We start from the raw sequence: 20717 nt of genomic DNA, 5'->3' as shown, positions 1-20717 counted from the left end.
TGTCGGAGGGGTTATTCTATGGAATAGCTTGGATGTAGAGATTAAACTCAGCAAAAGTGTTCATCAATTTAGTCAAGTAAGTTTAGAAAAGTAGTGTTTGAAATGTATAGCAGGGAGGAGGAGAGATAAATGATGTAAACTAATGTGATGACTATGTGGTGGGGGAGGGGTTTGGAGAGTGACCTGGTGTTTTGGTTGTGTTGTATGTGTGTTGTCTGGGGTTGGAAACTGATGAGCTCTGCTTCTTCCATCCCCATTTCAAACAGTGTTAGTTGTTGTTAGTGTTAGAAATAAATATGATTAAAAAAAAGAGGCTTTAGATATATTTTTTTGTTATAGATACAGATATTTTTGGGTTGTTTTTTTCCTAGAGTCTCTCTTCTCGTCTCACCGTCGCTGCAGAAGTAACAGTCTCTGTTGTTGATCCTCTTGGCGTCTCGGGTCATCTTCTCGATCTTGCAGTATTCACACAGACTCGACACGTAGTTGGCCTTCTTGTACTCCAGGGAACAGTCCGCGTTGCACACAAACACCAACTTGTCCTGCACACACACGGACACACACAGAGACACACACACAAGGTTGATATAAAGAAATCAGATTTTAAACTCTTACAAGTGAAAACGTCCAACTTTTTCCTTTAAAGTGCCGACTCCAGAGCGGCTGCTGTTTTGTGTTTGTGCTCTTTAATGTGTTTTTATTTTATGCTTGTTTCACTTTAATCCACATGTTTAACTCATTGATGCCGCGCTGTAGTGTTTTCCAAAGCTTTAATCCTGGTGCCAGCAATTTAGACCATAGTTGATGTTTTTGTAGAGCCATAGGGGTATTCTATATTTTAGCTATGGACACAGACTATGACTCATTTGGAAGGTGAAACTTTCTGCTTCCAGTGGGGACAAACCGCTTATTTCTACATGCCTTCGTTCCTGAGCAATTTCAAACTAAACAGTGGTCAGTTTTCATCAAAATCCCTGCTTGTTTTCTAGAAATGGAGATATAGCGTCACTCTTCTGACACTTACGTACATTTCTGGATCAAAGGGCTTGTGTAAGATATATATTGTTGTTCTATTCACAGAACCACCATTGGGGGCGCTACAAAGCAACAATAACACAACTACTGCTAGACCGGGCGGGACTGAGATCCCTTCCTGTTCAGTCAAACTCTTTTTACTTGGATATTTTGCACAAAAACACACAAATGACGGCAGGATTGAAGTTGAACGTGTTCGCTAACTAGTGGCACCAGGCTGTAACAGTAGATTTAAAGATATCGGCTGTTTTATTCAGCAGTGTTTGGTGCAGAGGGTTGCATCACGTGCCACTGATTCGACCCAATGCAGCAGAAACCATCAAAAGCAGAATTATTAGGGGTGGGAGAAAAAATCGATTCACATAAATATCGCAATATCTTTTTTGACGATTTTTTAATCGATTTTTTTTTTTTGAATTCATTTTTTGAATTTTTTATCAATATTGTGCAATGTGCATTTGTTCACCTTTTTTACATACAGAGAGTACAGGTTTTGAAAAGGGTTTAAGTTCACTTTATAATGGAGTATGTTAATTTATAGGCTCCTACAGTATTTGTGTGCAGATAAATGTTAAAAGTTCAGACCAAAAATCGAGAGAATCGGCAATATCGTAGAATCGCAATTTGAATCGAATCGCCATCCAAAAAAATCGTAGAAGAATCGAATCGGGAGAAAAGCATATCGTCCCAGACCTACGAATTATGATAAAAAATGTGCAGATCGTGAGTTTTCATGAGTTTTTGATCGTCATCTATTTCAGTTCTGTTCATCATAGAGTTCCCAAATTCACACATAAGGTGTGTTAGAGAGTCTATTTTTAAATTACGTTTTTGGCACTCAATGATTTTATTTTTGGAGGCTGAGTAAAGATAAATAACAGACACACTTTTCTGTTTACCACGACGCTTCCCGACGCGTCCCGACGCCTTTGGCCGACGAGTCTGTCGCCTCTCGTCGGGAGAAAGGAAACAGTGAAACACACTGCCCCGACTGCCGACCAGAGCGATTGAGTGGCGAGGACTCCCCCATAGAAACACAGACCAATTCTAAGTCATAAAGTGGTAGTAATAATCTTTGCCATGTACAGTAACCATGTTGACTTAACAAAATAAAATGTATTTGACTGATCGGTTCATTGTAAAACATTTATTTATTTACGTAACTGTGGTGATTTCAGTACGTAGCCCAGAGGCAGCCCTGCTCACTTTACATTCAAACAAACTAATGCCACTGCCACAGTTGTTAAATTTCATCAATGAGATCAACATTTATCTCCCAAAAACAATATAACCAGCCACGTGTTAACAGCGCTAAAGCCAAAATTAAAACAGTTTTTAGCAGCTTACTGCTGTGGCTCGGTTGCCGCGAATTGGCGATAGCCGATGCTAATTTCTGTTAGCCCGTCTATGGTGTTTTACATTATACGTTAGCATTAAGCTAGCGGGCTTTATATGCTTAGTTGTGAGCTGTGTGTGTGTTTTGAACGTTGTTTCAAACTATGTGGGTTTGATTGAACATCTTTGATGCTTAAATATATATATATATATATTGCCGCTTAATATATTGCTTTACTCCTCTTTTTATTTCGTATACCATTTTTACTGTAGGACAGGCTAGGACACCGTTTGTTTACTGACAAGACCCGACGCTCCCCGACGGAGAGGAACACACCAAACAGTCGAGCTCCCGACGCCGTCCGACGAGGCCCGACGCCCGACGGTCGGGCGGGTGTGTCCCTGGCTTTAGTGGTACAACTAAAATGCTTTGAACAAACGTGAGAAACTGAGACAGAGAGAGAGGAGGTTTAATTGTAGTTTTTCAACACTTGCTTTTTATTGATTTTCCATTGATAAGGACAAACACACACACACACACACAAACACACTGTGTGTCTACAAATCATGACATGAAAAAGCCCCAAAAAATAACTTTATAACAAAAAGAGTCAATTTCTCTTCTATCGACATTCAGTCAAATCCTATTTTACAATCTTCTTTAATAGATGTTAATTTATTCTGACCATGTTTTTTTTCTTTTCTTTACACATAAAACCAAAAAATAATTAATTCCACACTAAATATCAAATATTAAAAGGTTTATAATTACCACGATTAACTGTGAATTCATTGCAGTTTTTTATTTGTTCTAAATGAGTAAATCTTCTACTGTAGTTTCTTCTTTACTTTTATTTTGTCTTTAATAATATTTACAATTAAATGAATTTCCCATTGGGGAAATGATACAAATGTAGATTTATGCAAATGTAACTTTATTACACTTTAACTAATGTAGTCTAACTATAGGGTGCACTGCGTTAACATGTGACAGTTCTACTATACAATTGACCTATGGCTAAGCCCCGCCCCCAAACGCGATGAGCCAATCACAGTGCGCATAGCTAGCCCATACACTCGGACATTCTCTGTTCCCACGTCCATTGAAATGCATTGCAGTTAGTCACATTTCATTCGTTTTTATATGTTTTTTCTTGACATTTTAAGGTATCTAGGTACCCCGAGAGGCTGGACGACGGGGTGGATTTTTTTTTTTACCTTTTCCTAAGCCACATCTCAACCGAGAGAAGTGTCTGCTCTGGATAAAGTTATGCAGTAGACCACAACACCAACTAAACGTGGATAAACTTAACAAGGATGTCTACATCTGGTCTAAGTTACTGTAAGTCATCAACGTATTTGAGGCAACATATTGTCAGAGATGTTTAGATGTTAGCCAGCATCACAACTAAGCATAAAGTCCGCTAGCTTAATGCTAACGTATAATGTAAAACTCCATAGACAGGCTAACAGAAGTTAGCCCGTCGCTATCGGTGTTTCGCAGCAACCGACAGCCATAGCAGTAAAGCTACGTGAAGTTCTGGTGACTTTGAGTTGATATTTAATCTTTCTGTCTCGAAAAATCATCAATTGCCTCCTGTGAAATGTCTCTACGGTGACAGCTGTTGCCATAGCAACTGTCACCAAATGTTGACCGTTTGTCCGAGTGAGTGGAGGGGGCGGGGCTTAGCCAGAGGTCAATTGTAAACCCTAACAGTCAAGGTAAGTAAAGTAAAGTAGTCCAATGTGGTGGCTGGTGTTACTCACTGGGTAAGGGTTATTATGGGATGGCCCCCCAGGTGGTTTTCTGGGCTGAAAATAAAATCAGAAACACAGGAAGTTGGATCAAACTCACCGGGACACGACGGTGAAACGGTGAAACGTTTTAAAGGTTTGTGATGTTGTTGACTTTCACACAACAACTCACCCTCTTTCTACGAATCCTCTTCTCTCTGCTCTCACTGGGCTCCACATGTTCCTGCGCACTCTTCATCATAGACTGTAAAAAACATGGACGTAGCATCCGTGACGTCACCCAGTGGTCTTGGGGGGTCGTTTTTGTGACTCCAATATGGCGGCCTGAACAGCGCCATGTTGGATTCACCCACTGGCCTCGAAGCAGCTGTCCACGGAGCTGCTCGGACCTGTCACTCAACGTTTCCGCGCCCTAATTGGCCAGAATTTTAACCTAATAATAGTAAAACTTCAGCCTGACCATCCAGACTACATCATTAACATGTCTAGTCTGGCAACGAGCGGTAGACCTCGGCTCAATCCAGGGGGCGGGATGAAGGCTGTCTTTCAAACTGCCTCTGCACCAATAGGGTAGCGCTAGCTAGCGCTACGACCAATCAGAGCAAAGAGCAGGATGACGTTAGCCTGACAAGCCAATTAAAATGTATGTCGTCATGGCGTTAAGCTGCCTAACGACTCTCTAAACAGATAGAGCGCTGTGATTGGTCAACACAAACGGTGTTCGAGACTCAAAAAGTTCCTATGGCTCGTTTCTAGACCCACCTACGGAGCAAAGAGATTTGCTGCTGCTAGGGGGCAGATAGATTTATAGGCTAGTAAAACGGTAGAGTTTTAAAAAAATCGGTTGAGACCAAAAAACGTTCTGACACCAGGCTTTGATCATGTTTATTGAGGATGTAAAGTGGGTGATTTTAACATGGGGGTCTATGGAGAAATGCTGCTTTCTGCCCCCAGAGGAAGAAGAGGGGATTGCAGTTTGTTGAACAGCTCTCCAGATGTTTGTTCTGCCTCAGCCAGTTCACACAGCTCTCCAGATGTTCACTCTCGCTCTCCATGATGTTCACTCTGTCCTGCAGATGTTCGTTCTCACTCTTGATCCTGCTCCAATCGGTCTCTGGCTCTTTCTGCACAGAGCTCTCCGGCCAGTTCACACAGCCCTCCAGATGTTCGCTCTCGCTCTCCATCCTGTTCACTCTGGTCTTCAGATGTTTGTTCTCCTTCTCTAGATGTTCACTCTCGCTCTCCATGATGTTCACTCTGTCCTGCAGATGTTTGTTCTTTCTCTCCATCCGAGCCACTTTGTCCTCCAGTTCATGGACTTGCCTCGGTTTGCAAAAGCCGAGTTATGATTAAAAACTTCCAGATCGTGAGCTGTCATGAGTTTTTGATCGTCATCTATTTCAGTTCTGCTCGTCGTAGAGTCCCCAAATTTACACATAAGGTGTATTAAAGTGTCTACTTTCATAATTTTTTTTTTTTTTTTTTTAAGCAAAAAACGTAAAATTACGTTATTGGCACTCAATGAGTCAATTGAGACTGAGATGAATGAACCGATGAGTGTCTGTTAAATATGAACCCACAGCAGCATGACGACGCTGCAAAAAACCACCAAAACCCTAAAATCCACAAATTATTAACATTACTTCTGTTTTAATAGCTCATTGTTAATAGCTCATTTATGATTACTGTTATTGATCGTCAGTATAATAATTATTTATCACTAATATTACTATTTACCAGAACTACAGCTGTTGTTATTATATTTGAGCTGAACGGACAAACAGACAGTGTATTAGTAGTTCAGTGTTTTCTATCATCAGTGTCTCACAGTCTGGAAGTGAAAAAACGATCCTGATTATTTCAAAATAAAAGCACTGTTGTTGTACAACCTTTAAGAACATGTGAAGCTTCAAACCAGCGATGAAAGTACTGTTCAGGTACGTTCATGTATTTTTTTGTCATTTATATTATCAGGGTTCCTGCACATTTGAAATTTCAAAACGCCACACTTTTTCCAGACCTTAATTTTCAGACTTCTCTGTTAAAAAAAATAAATAAATGTATGACTTTTGAATAAACAGATGTGTATCATGTAACTAAATCATGCAATTAATTGTTTGTTTTCATTATTCTGAATTTGTATGCCATTATTTCACCAAATAATTTCCAGGAGATTGTAGCTGGCCATGCTCGTAAAAGAGATTTTTTTATCTCAAGCAATTTGCCTGGTAAAATAAAGGTTAAATAAAAAAATAAAAATAAAAAAACAGCAAAATAATTAACCCAAATAACGTCAGATAAGACCAAACCCAGATAAAGATAAATCAATTTCCATAGTATAATAGTTTCCATTTTCCATACTTTTCCAGACCTGGAACTGTATAAAATCAAATTCCATACTTGCGTAGGAACCCTGTATTATTATGTATGATTTAGGTGCATCAGGAGACTTTCTGTGTGTTGCGTTCAGGTTAGGGATGCACATGATTAACCGTTTAACCATTAACCGATAACAAGAACTCTGACCGATTAATACTATCGGTTATTGATTTTTTAAATGAACTCCTTATGTCGTCAACTCATGGGGGCGTGTCGACACGTGCAGACTTCCACCTGCCTTCAGTCATGTTTCGCAGCAAAAAGTTCCACAGGAGGACTGACAGTATGTGCAACAGCCAATAAATGTAGTTGCACGGACATAGATGTGCATCACCTGTAACAACAGTGCTGAAAAAAATGAAAAAAAATAAAATAAAAGAGGACGTCGCTGCTCTCCAGCCGGTTCACCTGCAGCTCCAGAGAGGAGCTGTCAGAGGAGCTCTGCTGTTCCTTCAGCCTGGTGTTTGGCTGCACTTTGTATAAAAACAGTTCTACATTGGACGATCTAACCTCCATATGAGCGTGATCAGCTGAGACAGAGCACAGTGGATGTTGTACTGATCAGCTGTTGCAGCGCACACGTGAATTTAACGGCAAAAAAAAGAATTGGAGCAATGTTTTTTTGGGGGGGGGTTTTTGCAATTAAATACACAGTCGTAATCTTATCGGTTAACGGTTAATAATCGGTTAACGAGCGTCGGTTATCGGTCAGAAACATTTTTCAAAATGTGCATCCCTAGTTCAGGTGCATGTATTTTCTAATATCAATCACACAGCAGGTGAAATCTGTGAACTTCAGTAAAACCCCACAGGGTGTGAGTCTGTACTGGAGCTGCAGCGTTACCTTGATCTGGATGACCTCGGGTCTGGACGTTATGCCGCTGCTGCACTGTGCACAGCTGAGTATGGTCTGTTGCTGCTGCTGCTGCTGCTGCTGCTGTTGCTGCTGCTGCTGCTGCTGCTGCTGCTGCTTGGCGGCTTCCAGCTCGATCTGACCCGGAGGGAGCATCTGGATCTGAGTGGACCCGATCGGCAGCTTGGTGAAGACGTTCAGGTGTTTCTGCGACTTCTTGAACTTTTCCTGTAACAAAGAAAAAAAAAACACATTTTAACTCATTGAGTGCCAACCACGTAATTTCTCGTTTTTCGTTCCCATGCGTTGAGTGCCGAAAACGTAATTTTACGTTTTTTGCTTTTTTTTTTAATTATGAAAATAGACACTTTAATACACATTATATGTAAATTTGGGGACTCTACGACGAGGAGAACTGAAATAGATGACGATCAAAGTCACATGACAGCTCATGATCTGGAAGTTTTTATCATAACTCGGCTTCTGCAAACGAGTTCTGCATGCAGATGCAGCGCAGCTGCTCTGCTCTCACCCGCGCTGCTGCTCCAGCTGCTCCAGCTGCTCGGAGCTGAACCAGGAAGCTCTCAGCCGACAGTCCGCCCGGTCTTCACCTCGAGCAACACCGTGTCCTCCCCAAAGTCCTCCCGCGGTAAAATCTGATGGTCTCTGGACCAAAGCAGACCGGCATCACCGACCCGTACCACAGAAGGACCGCGACCACCGGCGGGACCGGTCTTCCCGAGCCGCGGTGGCCGACTGACCCTCACGCTCCGCGGGGAGAAGCTGTGACACGGCACGGTGCGTCTGTGTTATTGTTGTTTAGTGGCGCCCCCCCCGCCCCCGCTGGTGGTTTTGTGAATAGAACAACAACTGTTGTATATATTTATCTTATACGAGCCCTTTGATCCAGAAATGCGAGTGTCAGAAGAGCGACAGACACAAACAGAGCACCTTTCATAAAAGACGCTCTATCTCCTTTTCTAGAAAAAAAGGAGGGATTTTGGTGAAACCCAGCCATGTTTAGCTTGACTTTTCTCAGGAACAGAGGCACGTAGAAACAAACGGTTTGTGGCCACTTGAAGCATTAAGTTAAACCTTTCAATTGAGCCACAGTATGTGTTGGTGGCAATAATATAGAATACACTGTGGCTCTACATAAAAAGTCAAAAATGGTCTAAATTGCCGGTACACTTGACTAAAACTTTGGAAAGGAGCGCGGCACTCAATGAGTTAAAGGTTGGGTCTGGAGTTTTGTGCCCAAAAATAAACATTAGACTTGTACTGTACAAATAAAATCCGTCTTAATCATGACCTATGGGCTTCTAGTCCTGTCCCCCTGCCTGTATTTTGGTCTTTTGCTCTGTTTTGTTCAGGTTTTGTTGCACGTGGACGTTTCTGGGTGGAGCTAGAGAGTCGCCAGAGAGCATAAATATCTATGGCGAGAGAGTCTGTGTTTTCTCTCCAGCCAATGACGGAGCTCAGGTGAAGCTACGAGGTTCAGGGCTGCTAGCCGCACTAGCTGTCTCTGATGCTAACGAGTGCTAGCAGCTAGCAAGTCTCTCTCTCTCAGCAGCAGCAGCAGTCAGGAGGACAAAAGAAAGAAATACAGTCTGAGTGAAGCGCTGGAGCCGCGGACCGATTCCCGATCATCATCGACACTGGTAACAAGTATTAGGACCGTTGTAGTGAGCTAGCTCGATGCTAACTTCGGCTAGCGGTAGCAGTTAGCATCCGCCGCTAACACCGTCTTCCCAGTTCACCACAACGGCATAAAAACACAACACTGGAGGCTCCCGGTGTTGGTGAAGGTCGGCTATCGGCCCACGGCTCCAGCGCTTCACTCAGACTGTGTTTCCTTTCCTTTGTTGTCATGACAACGGCTGCTGTCTGGGGCAGGAGGCTACACAGCTTAGCCCGAGAGGAGGGGCTGAGTTTCAATGTTTTGTTTAGCTACAAACTGCAAGGAACAAAACTCCAGATCCTACCTTTAAAAACCAGGACAACAACAAAAACAGGTCTTTATCTGACAGATAGTTAGTTACCTGGAAGGCCATGACGCAGGGCAGCATGCAGAAGTTCCTGATGGACGTGTCCGACATAGCGAGGTGGTAGGCCGGCACCGTGTGCTTCCCACAGGTGTCACAGCTCAACCGGGCGCCTGGCGAAGAGAGGAAACTTTAGCTTTATGTTTCACTGTTCTCTCCTATCTTCACTGATTTATCTTGTCTCCTAGCTGTCCGAACGCTCTCTTTTTATCAATGTGCTGTAATATATGACAATAATAAAGGTTTGATTGATTGATATTGTTTTTTGTTTTGCTTTTTAGGGTGCCTATTGTCTTCGACATATAAACTAAACTAGCCTGGTTCTGATTTGTTGCCTATATCTGATTTTCCTGATATCCATTTCCACCTGCTTTGCTTGAGCAACACCATCCACATGTGCTGACGCGGTTTGAGCTGCCAACATGGAGGAGGAAATATGTGAACACAGATTTTTATTCTGAAGCGAGGACAAGAGGGAATTCATCTTCTCAGGAAACTAAATTCTTTCTCTGTCAGGCCTGTTATACTCTGTCGTTTTTACCAAGCATTTATTGAGAGCCTTATGTGTTTTTCCTTTATTTGCTGCTATTTCATTGTCTTGCAGTTAAAGACAATGACGGACGGTGTGACCAGTATCGTTAAGTCCTGCTCTAAGATTACCGTAGTGAAACTAAGAGACTTAAGTTCCTTCTGCAACCAGCAAATCCTCCGAAAAGCAGAGAGCATTTCAGCCTCCCCGAGCCATGTGCTTGCCGGTAAATTCTCTCTGTTGCCTTCAGGGCGCCGTTATGCCCCTCGTTATGTGTAAAACAAATCGCTTCTCTAAATCATTCATCCTCTCTGCACTCAGACTTTTAAATTCTTCATAGGGTTTTATTCTTTTTCTTTTTTTCTTAATTCTTAAAGCAATGTGGTTTGTAAATTATTTCTACTTATACAGTAGGCTATCACACGCTTTTTTTTAATATCTATTATCCATTCTAAGCTCCATGTTGTCTGATGTGTTGTATTGACTATTTATTTATTGACTATTTATTGTGGGCCATGTAGGCTATATGAACCACGACAACCTGCTGCTCAAAACTAATTGCCCCTTGTGGGATTAATAAAGTTGTTTGAACTGAATTGAATTGAAATAGGCCGGTGAATTACGCAGGTAAACAACATGGACGCTGACGAAATGGACCAAAATATGTCGAGCAATTTCTCAGAGGTGCACAGAATCAATTCTTATCAAGGCCTGGGCATATGCAGCACGGGAATTATTATTATTATTGATGACGTACTGTATCAGGGTTGCAGACTGACTTTTTTTTTTTTTTTTTACTCTGAGCAAGCAGAAAATTTTGAGGCGTACATCATAAATCGACTTGCAAATCAAATATTCACATTTCCTTTTCATTCATGATCTCCACTCACATTGACCTGACACCTGTAATCACAGATTCTAGATTCTTTGAGTCGCCCTTTACACATTTCATCAGTGTTTTTACTGGTTGTACGTGTGCAAGTAGATGTAAAATTTACTTGCATTGTCTCAATTTTTATGGGCAGAATGCCTCCATTTAGGGGCAGACTGGAGCCCTGCGTATTACTCACAATGCAAGGAAATAAATATCCGTTATTCTGTTTAGACCACAGATGTATTGGCAGATATCCAATTCCTATCCAGTTTATTTCCACATATGATTTCCACATCGGCCTGAATCTGATCTGACAACGTCTGATTTCATATGACAGATCTGATCTGAGCCACTTGAGAGGAAAAAAATCACTGGAACCATGTTGTGTAAAGACGGCCTGAGTTTCACTGGAGAAACGTTGACAGTCGGAGATGAAGTGGAGTTGTTGGTCACCTGAGGCGCTGACGGTTTGAACCTTGAAGGCCATGACGCAGCTGCTGCTGCAGAACAGGTTCACCGTGTCGTCGCTGTTCCTGTTGTCCACCATCTCCGCCAGCAGACGGGTGGTCCGGCACATCAGACACGACAGGCTCAGCTTGGTTTTCTGTGCAGAGAGAACATGAGGAGTTAAAGGGATAGTATAATTTTTTTTTAAGTGGGGTTGTATGATCTCCAAATAGCCCCTAAGTACTTTAATTGCAGTAGAAGACTCTCTGCACTCCTCCCGTTAGCAACGCCAGCCCATAATAGCCCTGCCCAGAGATTTACAACATACAGTGTTGTGAACAGACCCAAAGAAACAGCCTATTTTCACGGCCTAAAAGAGGTTTTACCTGGAAAAAAATACACAGTTCCATTGTTCACTATAATATAATTTTTTCCAGCCCTTCAAAGTGCAGGAAAAACACAGTTTTTATTTGGACCTAACCAACTCACGTATCCCTCCGCCCAGGGTTAGCGCCCGCCGATCAGCAGTTGGTTAGGTCCAAATAAAAACTGTGTTTTTCCTGCACTTTGAAGGGCTGGAAAAAATTATATTATAGTGAACAATGGAACTGTGTATTTTTTTTCAGGTAAAACCTCTTTTAGGCTGTGAAAATAGGCCGTTTCTTTGGGTCTGTTCACAACACTGTATGTTGTAATACAGTGTATCTCTGGGCAGGGCTATTATGGGCTGGCGTTGCTAACGGGAGGAATGCAGAGAGTCTTCTACTGCAATTAAAGTACTTGGGGGCTATTTGTAGATCATACAACCCCACTTTAAAAAAATGCTACTATCCCTTTAATGGACAACACACATACACACACACCTACACACACACACACACACAGACACACACACTCTCCCTCTCATGGCGTCGTTGTGTTTCACCTCTTTGAATTTGCTGAGACACTCGGCGTTGCAGAGCGTCTTGCTGCTCTCGCCCATCTTCAGCATGATGGGTTTGCTGTGGCAGTACGAGCCACAGTTGGCGCAGCCGGCCATCGCCAGGTTGTTCACCGAACGGAACCGGTTGAAACAGGCGTCGCTGCACATCTTGTGGACGGCGCCGCTCAGGATCACCTCGTGTTTGCTCTGCTGGAAACAACGGACCAATCACTTCACTTACACAGGGTCAGACCATTAATAATGTGACTCATCTATTATATTTAGTTATTATCACCTCTGTTTGTTTTTCTCCTATGTTGCTCAGGGAGTTGCTTCTAACTCACATCATTAATACTTAACTAGTCATATTTTTAGTGGGTAAATCAAATTTATCAAAACAAGACAAGAAAAATGTTTTGTCTTACAATAAACTAGAAAAGATAATCTGATGTATATGAATTTAGGAATAAAAATGTGCCACTATTTCTGTAATGATAATTTAAATCTTTTTGTGTTACAACCTCTAGCCCGTGGTCTTTTCCTTTACCATCTTTACCGCTCAGGTGAGGACTGACGTTTCCTTACAAGGAAATAAAAAGTTGTCGGCCGGCAAAAGTCTTTATTTCATTATTCACCAACAACAACAAACAGAGGACTTCCACAACATTTCCCATCTGTTTGTGCAACTTTTAATAATTCTAGAAATAAAAAGTTTACTGTTGGGTTTATTATGTGGATACTAGGGCTGTCAATCTCCCCCCAAAATCAGATTCAAATTTCTAATGCTTCTTATATTAAATATTAAAAAAAAAAAAAGGTCAACTCATTATAAAAGGAACAAAGAAACCAGAAATATTCACATATATGAAGCTGAAATCAGAGAATTTTGACTTTGTTTTTCTTAAAAAACAAATCAAACCGATTATTCGATTATGAAAATAGTTGACGATTAATTTAATAATCGATTATTGTACAATTAATCAATTAATTGTTGCAGCTCTAGTGGATACAGTTGGAGAAGGAAGGGAAAGATATAAAACTGAAGACGTCTGTTGATTTAGAATATTAAGTAGCAGCTGCAGCCGGATCTGCATCACTGAATTCTGGGAAATTATGATTTTCTGACATTAATATCAATAAAACCATCAATAATTAAAGTAGACTAAAGTAGACTCACCACGCAGTATCTGGTGCACATGCTGCAGAGGGACTGTGGGGCGGCCAGCTGCCCGGGGGCGTTGGCCGCGGTCGTGGCAGCTTTCCTCAGGTTGCAGTTCTTCTTGAAGTTGAAGGAGGTCAAACAGTTCTCGCTGCAGAACTCCCTCATGAGGCCTTTAGTGTCGGGCGCCAGGATGACGTCCTGAGGCCGAAATATCACCCTGGAAACAGAAACAGAGAGAGAAAAGAGACGTGTGACGATGCGTTCATGGTCAGTCACTAGGTGCGTTTCCATTTCTCCTTGAAATGCGCAAAACCTAAATATCGAAATTAAAAACTGGCAATGGAAACACCTACATTTCGAAAAAACTCTCAAATATCGCTAAAAGGTTTTTACGCTCTCATGAGGTGGTTTTTGAGACGTATCGATACAAACGTGTATCGCAAAAGTGTAATGGAAACACTTTTTTTTCGCTTTTCTACACGTCACCGGCGTCAGCGGAGTTGTGTGTGTCCACGCTGTGTTGGTTTATGTGACTTGAGGGGACGAATGAACCACATGTTTTTTGTCATGCATTCTTCATAGGGTTTTATTCTTTTTCTTTATTTCTTAATTCTTAAAGCAATGTGGTTTGTTAATTATTTCTACTTATACAGTAGGCTATCACACGCTTTGTTTATATTTATTATCCATTCTAAGCTCCATGTTGTCTGATGTGTTGTATTGAATATTTATTTATTGACTATTTATTGTGGGCCATGTAGGCTATATGAACCACAACAACCTGCTGCTCAAAACTAATTGTCCCTTGTGGGATTAATAAAGTTGTTTGAATTAAATTGAATTGAAATAGGCCGGTGAATTACGCAGGTAAACAACATGGACACTGACGAAATGGACAAAAATATGTCGAGCAATTTCTCAGAGGTGCACAGAATCAATCCTTATCAAGGCCTGGGCGTATGCAGCACAGGAATTTGCCACACGGGCTTTGCCTTTCAGCAATCAAGCGCTGTTTTCGTCTTTGTTAAAAACAACAACAGCTGTAGGCAGCTGAGATCGCTGTGCCGTCACCATAGAAACGCAAGACGCATTACGGCTCATTCGCAAAACACCTTTCAATGGAAACACCCGCAAATAGCAATTGCACTTTTTCGAAGTTTCAGAAATATCGCTTTCATTTTGTGAAAATCTGTAATGAAAACGCAGCTACTGTGACTGTGGTGAAGTGACGCTCTGCAGAACTGACTGACTTGTGGCAGTTGTTGCAGATCTTGGTTCCTCCTCCTCCGCGGGCGTTGGGCAGCGACGTGGTGAGACAGGCCGTGGTGCAGAACAGCGCCGGCGAGCCCATCCTCTGGAACGCCGTCTGCCCCTTCAGCAGGCTCTTCTTGCAGTGGGAGCAGGACATGGTGGCGGACGGAGGGTTGACCACCGGCAGCATCTGGGGACGAGCCGGTGGCGTCACGGAGAAGACCGAGCCGATCCTCAGGTCCTCCTGTTCACAAGAGGTCAAAGGTCAGACGGAGATGAGAGAGAGGGACAAAAATTACAATGGAAAACCACATCTAGTTTGGATGGAAAAACATTGTGAGATTTTTTTATAAGAGACACCAGGGTAGTGGAACAAATTGTTGGAGGATGTGTGGTTCAGATGTGGCCAACCATTAGGGGTGGGCAAAAATATCGATATGGCAATATATCACGATACTTTATATCACAATACGATATTCAATATTTAAATATCAATTTTTTTCCCCCCCCCCAAAAAATAAAAAATTTTAATCAACATTTTTTTTCAAATAATAATGTAATAATAATCATGTTTCAGACGTAAATCCAGTACGACTTCCGCACCTCTGCTCCGCGAGGTGTCACTGTACTGCTACCTCAGATAGTGTGTTGTTCATGCAAATATGTACTTGTATAAAATGGCATGGATAATTAGAATTACATTGTTTTGACTCAGTTTGTCCCATAAATTATCACTATCATCTGATGTACAGTACATACAACTCGGATTTTAAGATGCATAATGCCTTTTACATTTTTCAGTGAACTATGTAGAATATCGTAGAATATCGCAATATATCGCAAAATTTGGATATCGCAATATCGTATCGTGAGGTCCTTGGCAATACCCACCCCTACCAACCGTTATCACTTATTTTGGGATTGTCCGAAACTTTAATCTTTCTGGCATGACCAGTGGTGTAGTGGTCGTTGGACGTGAGGGTGCGGCGTCCCCCTAGTCTTTTTTTAATATATTTGAGAGGAACTAAGCAGGATTTTCCAGTGGCTATGCTACATTTTCACCTTAATTAAAAAGCTCTGGAGTAATTGTGATTGTTAACTACATGATTTGTAACTTGTAACTTGTTACTAGTGAGAACGGAGGCTCTCTGCCTTCCACCTGGCGTCTGAAAACCTTTCAACATCAGTGTAGTTACCTGGTCGCCGCCCCCTAGTGTCCCAGCTGTCCTCTCTGCAGCACCGCTACACAAACGCGCTACGTAATCTGCATTCTTTTGTTATATCCCATATCTATTGATTTTTTGACGGCTTTGTTGTAAACAAATGCACATGGCCAGGCAGAGGTGTAGCAAAGTAAAGGGCGATTTCCACTGGATGCGGATTCATTTCAATTCTGTGTGAGTTTCATGCATCATGTGTAATGATTAGGTAGCTAGCTTACTAGGTCTGGTCTAAAAGTTGTTTGTCTATAACACTTTGTCTTGGACTTTCAACACTTTGGAGTGAATGATTGTGACAGTGGCATTAGGCTGGATAACAATTAAACATTACAGTCTTGTTCAGTGAAACTAAACTTAGTGTGGCACAGTGGATGGTATTTTAATGACGTCACAGATTTGGTATTTAGATTAGTATTTAGCATCCACCCAGTAAAAAAAACACCACTGGGCATGACATTCTTAATTGTCTGGAGTATATGTTTCAAATGACTATACAATTTGATGTCAGCTCAATGTATTTTTGTACCATGGCATTACATATCCAATCAATAGCAGACAAATATCTAATTAGATGAAGATATTATTGATTGGAGCAAAGAAAGCTATAACCAGGAAATGGCTACAACCCAACACATCGACACTGGAAGACTGGCAAGGGACTGTTCACCAAATCTACATCATGGAGAGACTGACATTCGCTCTAAAATTGCATTTGGGAAGAGTTGGTGGTCAAAATGGATCAGATATACAAGATCACGGGGACCTGAACTGCTATTAGTACCACTATTAGCTACATGGCTTGAAGTACCAGTCTATTAATCTTGATGGAAAAATGAGTGAATGTGACTTCTTTTGTTCAAATGTTCTTATTAAAAACATTGTAAAATGAAAGGGAGAGTAATAGCTGGGAGAATATGTTAGCACAATTGTCCAAATACATGTTTTTGTTTAGCTCTGTTGTATGTGTGTAATGGTGCTGAAATTACTTTGTATGTTTCTCCCTGATAAAAGAAAAAAGAGAGAGAGAGGGACAAGCGACAAGGGGTCGAAGACACAGACAGAAGTCAAAGAAGTCAGAGGAAGGGGTGGGCAAAATGGGTAAAAAAAAAAAACGATCTTTTTTATTTTTTATTTTCTGATAACAATATTACAAAAAAATGGTGGAAAACTCGTCTACATCATTTTTATTTATTCCAACCAAGGCACTTACACAATTTGACAATATCATGGCACATCATGATCTCAACATTTCTTTCATTGGTTGGAAGGGAGCAGGGAGAAGATACATCTTATATTGCCTGCCCCTCACTCATTATCTAATTATTCTAGTAATCTGTCACTAGAATAATTAGATATTGAGTGATATGATATTATATTCAATTAAAATTAAGCAATAAAACAATGACTTACAAGACTTCTTTAAAAAAACAAACATTTTATTAAAGCTGTACAGAAAAGAAAATTTAATTTGAGCCCACTCTGGGTCATAAAATTAGTGTAAAAAACTAATCTATCAGACGATGTAGTCCAAACTTTGTGCAAAATTCTATTTTTGATTAAATCCGGGATGAAAGTGTGGTGTTTTTTTCACATTGGATAATGCAGGCGCACGGATTATACGATTATATATGTTGTATGGATGTTTTACATGTACATGGCAGCTGTCATAACTCCCTTGCCCGAGACAAATTTCCAATGGTGGGACAAATAAAGTTTATCTGATTTGATTTGATTTGACTTGACTTGACATCAGGACCATGAGAGGAGCAGAGTGACACATTTACTTAAAAGTGAAGTCCGTCCTTGTAGAAGTCTGTGTGGCAAACATATCTATGGTCTTCTCGTACCAGTCTGGATTATGTCTGAGAGATTCCAGAGTTTTCCTCTCAATCGCAAGCACTGCCAAGTTCCTCTGTCGTTCTTGTCCCATTGTGTTTCTTGTGTACGTTTTCAGTCTTTTCAGACAAGAGGAACTCCTCTCAACCCCAGCAGATGTAGCGCCGATTGTGGCGATAAGAGACATGAGTCTGTACAATTCAGGCATTGCATCGCTCAGTCCACTGGCTTTCATTGACTGTAATGAATCACAAAGCTTAACGCTGCCACCTTGAATCTCCTTGTCACTGTAATAAACCTGCAACTCAGACTTCAGTGTCGCCAAGTCAAAGAAAGGGCCATAGTTATCCGACAGACTTTTGAATGCGGCCGAGGGGAAGTCTGCTTTGGAGATCAGGAATTTGTCAACATCCAGAAGCTCCATGAATTTCAAACATCCAAGGTTTTGATACCGCTGACCAATCTGACTTTTAACACTTGCATGGATGGAGTTATACAGCTGCCTGTAAACTTGTCTGGGATCCTCATTACCTTGTCTTCGTTTTCGTCTGTGCAAGAGCTCTGGATCTTCTGTAATAGCTGCTGCTCTACTGAAAATCCTCTCAAACGCCTCCTCTGACTTCAGCTCCTCCACGTTGTCCATGAGACTCCCAACAGTCCTTTCACAAAATGAAACATCCATTTCTTTTGTCTGCAACGCATCAAACGCCACATCTGTCTTGGAGAAGATTTGCTCACATGTTAAAAGCAAAAACATGAATTCAAAGTCTTCTAACTTTGTCTTCAGCCCATCTGCTGTTCTTATAGACTCGTCATCCATTGAGGGGTGATCGATGATCCGAGTGAATGCGTCTATCAGTCTGTCTCTGTTCTGAGCCACTGTGTTGACGATGCGAGAGGTGAAGTTCCAACGTGTCGGTGCACATCTTGGCACTTTGAAGCACCCAGATTCTTCCAGCACCATCACTCCTTTGGTTGATTTGCAAAAATAAGAGCTGAACCCACCAAGGGTAGCAAAGAAAATCTTGGCCTTGGGGATGCTTTTCAATCCTTGGCTGAGGACGAGATTGAGGCGATGTGCGTAGCAATGCACGAAGACCGCACTGGGAGCAACCGCTCGCACCTTAGCTTGTAAGCCGTTAAGATCTGAAGCCGTAACAGCAGCGCCGTCGTAACTCTGTGCAATGAGCTTCTCCACAAAGTTCAGACCAGACATCTCCGACTGCAGTAACTCAAAAACGGACTGAGCATCCCGGCCATTGGACACATCAAAAAAGCCCAAAAAGCGCTCCTGAATTCTGCCATTATCGTCTATGTAACGGACAATAACAGACAACTGAGAGTGACAGCTCACATCAGTTGTTTCATCAACCTGCCAAGCAAAAAAGGGTGCTGCATCCACCTCTCTGTTGATCTCACTTTTAATTGTTGATGCAATTGCAGATATCAAATCATTCTGAATGGTTTTAGACAGGCCAGAGAATACGTTAGAAATTTCAATATGCTCTGCTAATAGGCTGTCATAGCGTGCTATCAAGTCCACCAACTCCCTGTAGTTGCCCTTGTTGGCCGACTCCTGCCTCTCATCACGCCCTCTGAAAGACTGCTCTTGCATCCCAAGGTAAGATGTTGCATCAATGAGACGGATTAACGCATCTCTGTTTCGTCTGACTTTATTGTAGGTTGCTCTCTGCAAACGCGCTCCCTCGTCGATCGACTCATTGATGGGCACCCAACCAAAGAGCTTCAGCTTACTGTTCGCTGTTATGTGGTCAACACACTTGTCGTGTCTTTTTGAAGCCCTGGCCAAATTCTTGATGTCACAGAATCCTTGAGAAGACCAGGTGTAGTGAGTTTTAGGGTTCCCCATCAAAAGGCACGGCCAGCAATATAATTTGTTGGTTTTTGGACTGGCAGTTAGCCAAGAATATCTGTCATACCAGATATTTGTCAGCTTCGAATCCTTCTGCTGACTGGGACCAAAATTTCTCATCATTATTATCTGAGGGGTGGGTCGTCCAGCAGTCTTGACCCGCATCTTTGTTGCATGATCCAAGCTGTGGAATGGCTTTGTCAACAAAAAGTCCACAAGATCTTCTTCTCCATCCCGCTCTCGGCATCTGCGTCCATGTCCCTCAGTCTTGCTGGCTGTAGTAATGCTTGCCTCATTAGCAATAGCACCACCACTTTCCTTCAAAGAAAGAATAAAATGTATAAGTGAATAAAATTACTTCTCTTATTCACCACACTTCAAGCAGTCTTTATTTGTTTACCACATTTATCATGCCATATGTAAAGGATAATGAATAGTTCAGAGGTTTTTATGGAGAAATAAACCCCTTCAGGTTGTATGAATACAACCTGAAGGGGTTTAATTTTTCCATAACAACCAAACAACTATACATTATCCCGGTAATTACACGGTTTACGAGTGAACTAATTAATTTGAAACATAATGTTGATCAAAATACGACTTTCATCAATATATAATTGCATCATTTAGCAAATCTGCAAGTCCGGTCACGTCAGCTGTTTTGCTGAGCCTCCTCTTGGTCGTGCATTTGAAGCCTTTGATAATCAATCAATGGATCGATGGATTACCATACACATGTTACGATGTGTGTATTGTGTGTAGTCATATCTGTCATAAACAAGAGGTTATGGGGTGCGTTTGTGTCGCGGAGTTGTTTCCAATTGGTTTCCAGCCACGATGTGAAAGGAGCCTCACTCTCCCTGTAACAAGTTACAAGTCATTTATCTAATATTACAATTTGTCCAAAGCTGTTTAATGACGGTAAAAGTGAAACATAAGGTAAATATCCTGCATAGTTTCTCTTTTCTGTGCTCCTCTGATCAGAGCTGCGTCCCTAGCAATGGTCATTATACTTGACGACGGTCATTACACAGAAATAACGGACCGTAGAACACAGCGATGGACCAATCAGAGAGCAGCATTCAACAGAGCCGTGTAATAAAACTCGTATAAATCTCAGCTGAGACCTTTAACTCACCGGAACATCTCCTCCATGCTGTGCAGTCCCTCAGTAATCCGGTCCAGGTACGTGCACGCCAGG

General features: G+C 41.7%; 1 protein-coding gene across 1 annotated transcript in view; it reads right to left on the bottom strand.

The window, feature by feature from the left end:
- Positions 1–20717, bottom strand: part of zmym4.1 (zinc finger MYM-type containing 4, tandem duplicate 1) — a 58936-nt gene that overhangs the window by 27780 nt on the left and 10439 nt on the right. Inside the window, exons 6-12 of the mRNA XM_083982466.1 lie at positions 14587–14831; positions 13352–13553; positions 12178–12384; positions 11259–11409; positions 9400–9515; positions 7349–7585; positions 392–542 (exon numbers count right to left, since the gene is read on the bottom strand). Coding sequence (XP_083838592.1) covers positions 392–542; positions 7349–7585; positions 9400–9515; positions 11259–11409; positions 12178–12384; positions 13352–13553; positions 14587–14831 — 1309 coding nt within the window. The remainder of the gene's footprint in view (positions 1–391; positions 543–7348; positions 7586–9399; positions 9516–11258; positions 11410–12177; positions 12385–13351; positions 13554–14586; positions 14832–20717) is intronic.

The sequence above is a fragment of the Trachurus trachurus genome (assembly GCF_905171665.1).
Source record: "Trachurus trachurus genome assembly, chromosome: 11".
NCBI lineage: Eukaryota > Metazoa > Chordata > Actinopteri > Carangiformes > Carangidae > Trachurus > Trachurus trachurus.
The sequence above is the reverse complement of the archived record's forward strand: the minus strand, read 5'-3'. Positions and strand labels throughout refer to the sequence as shown.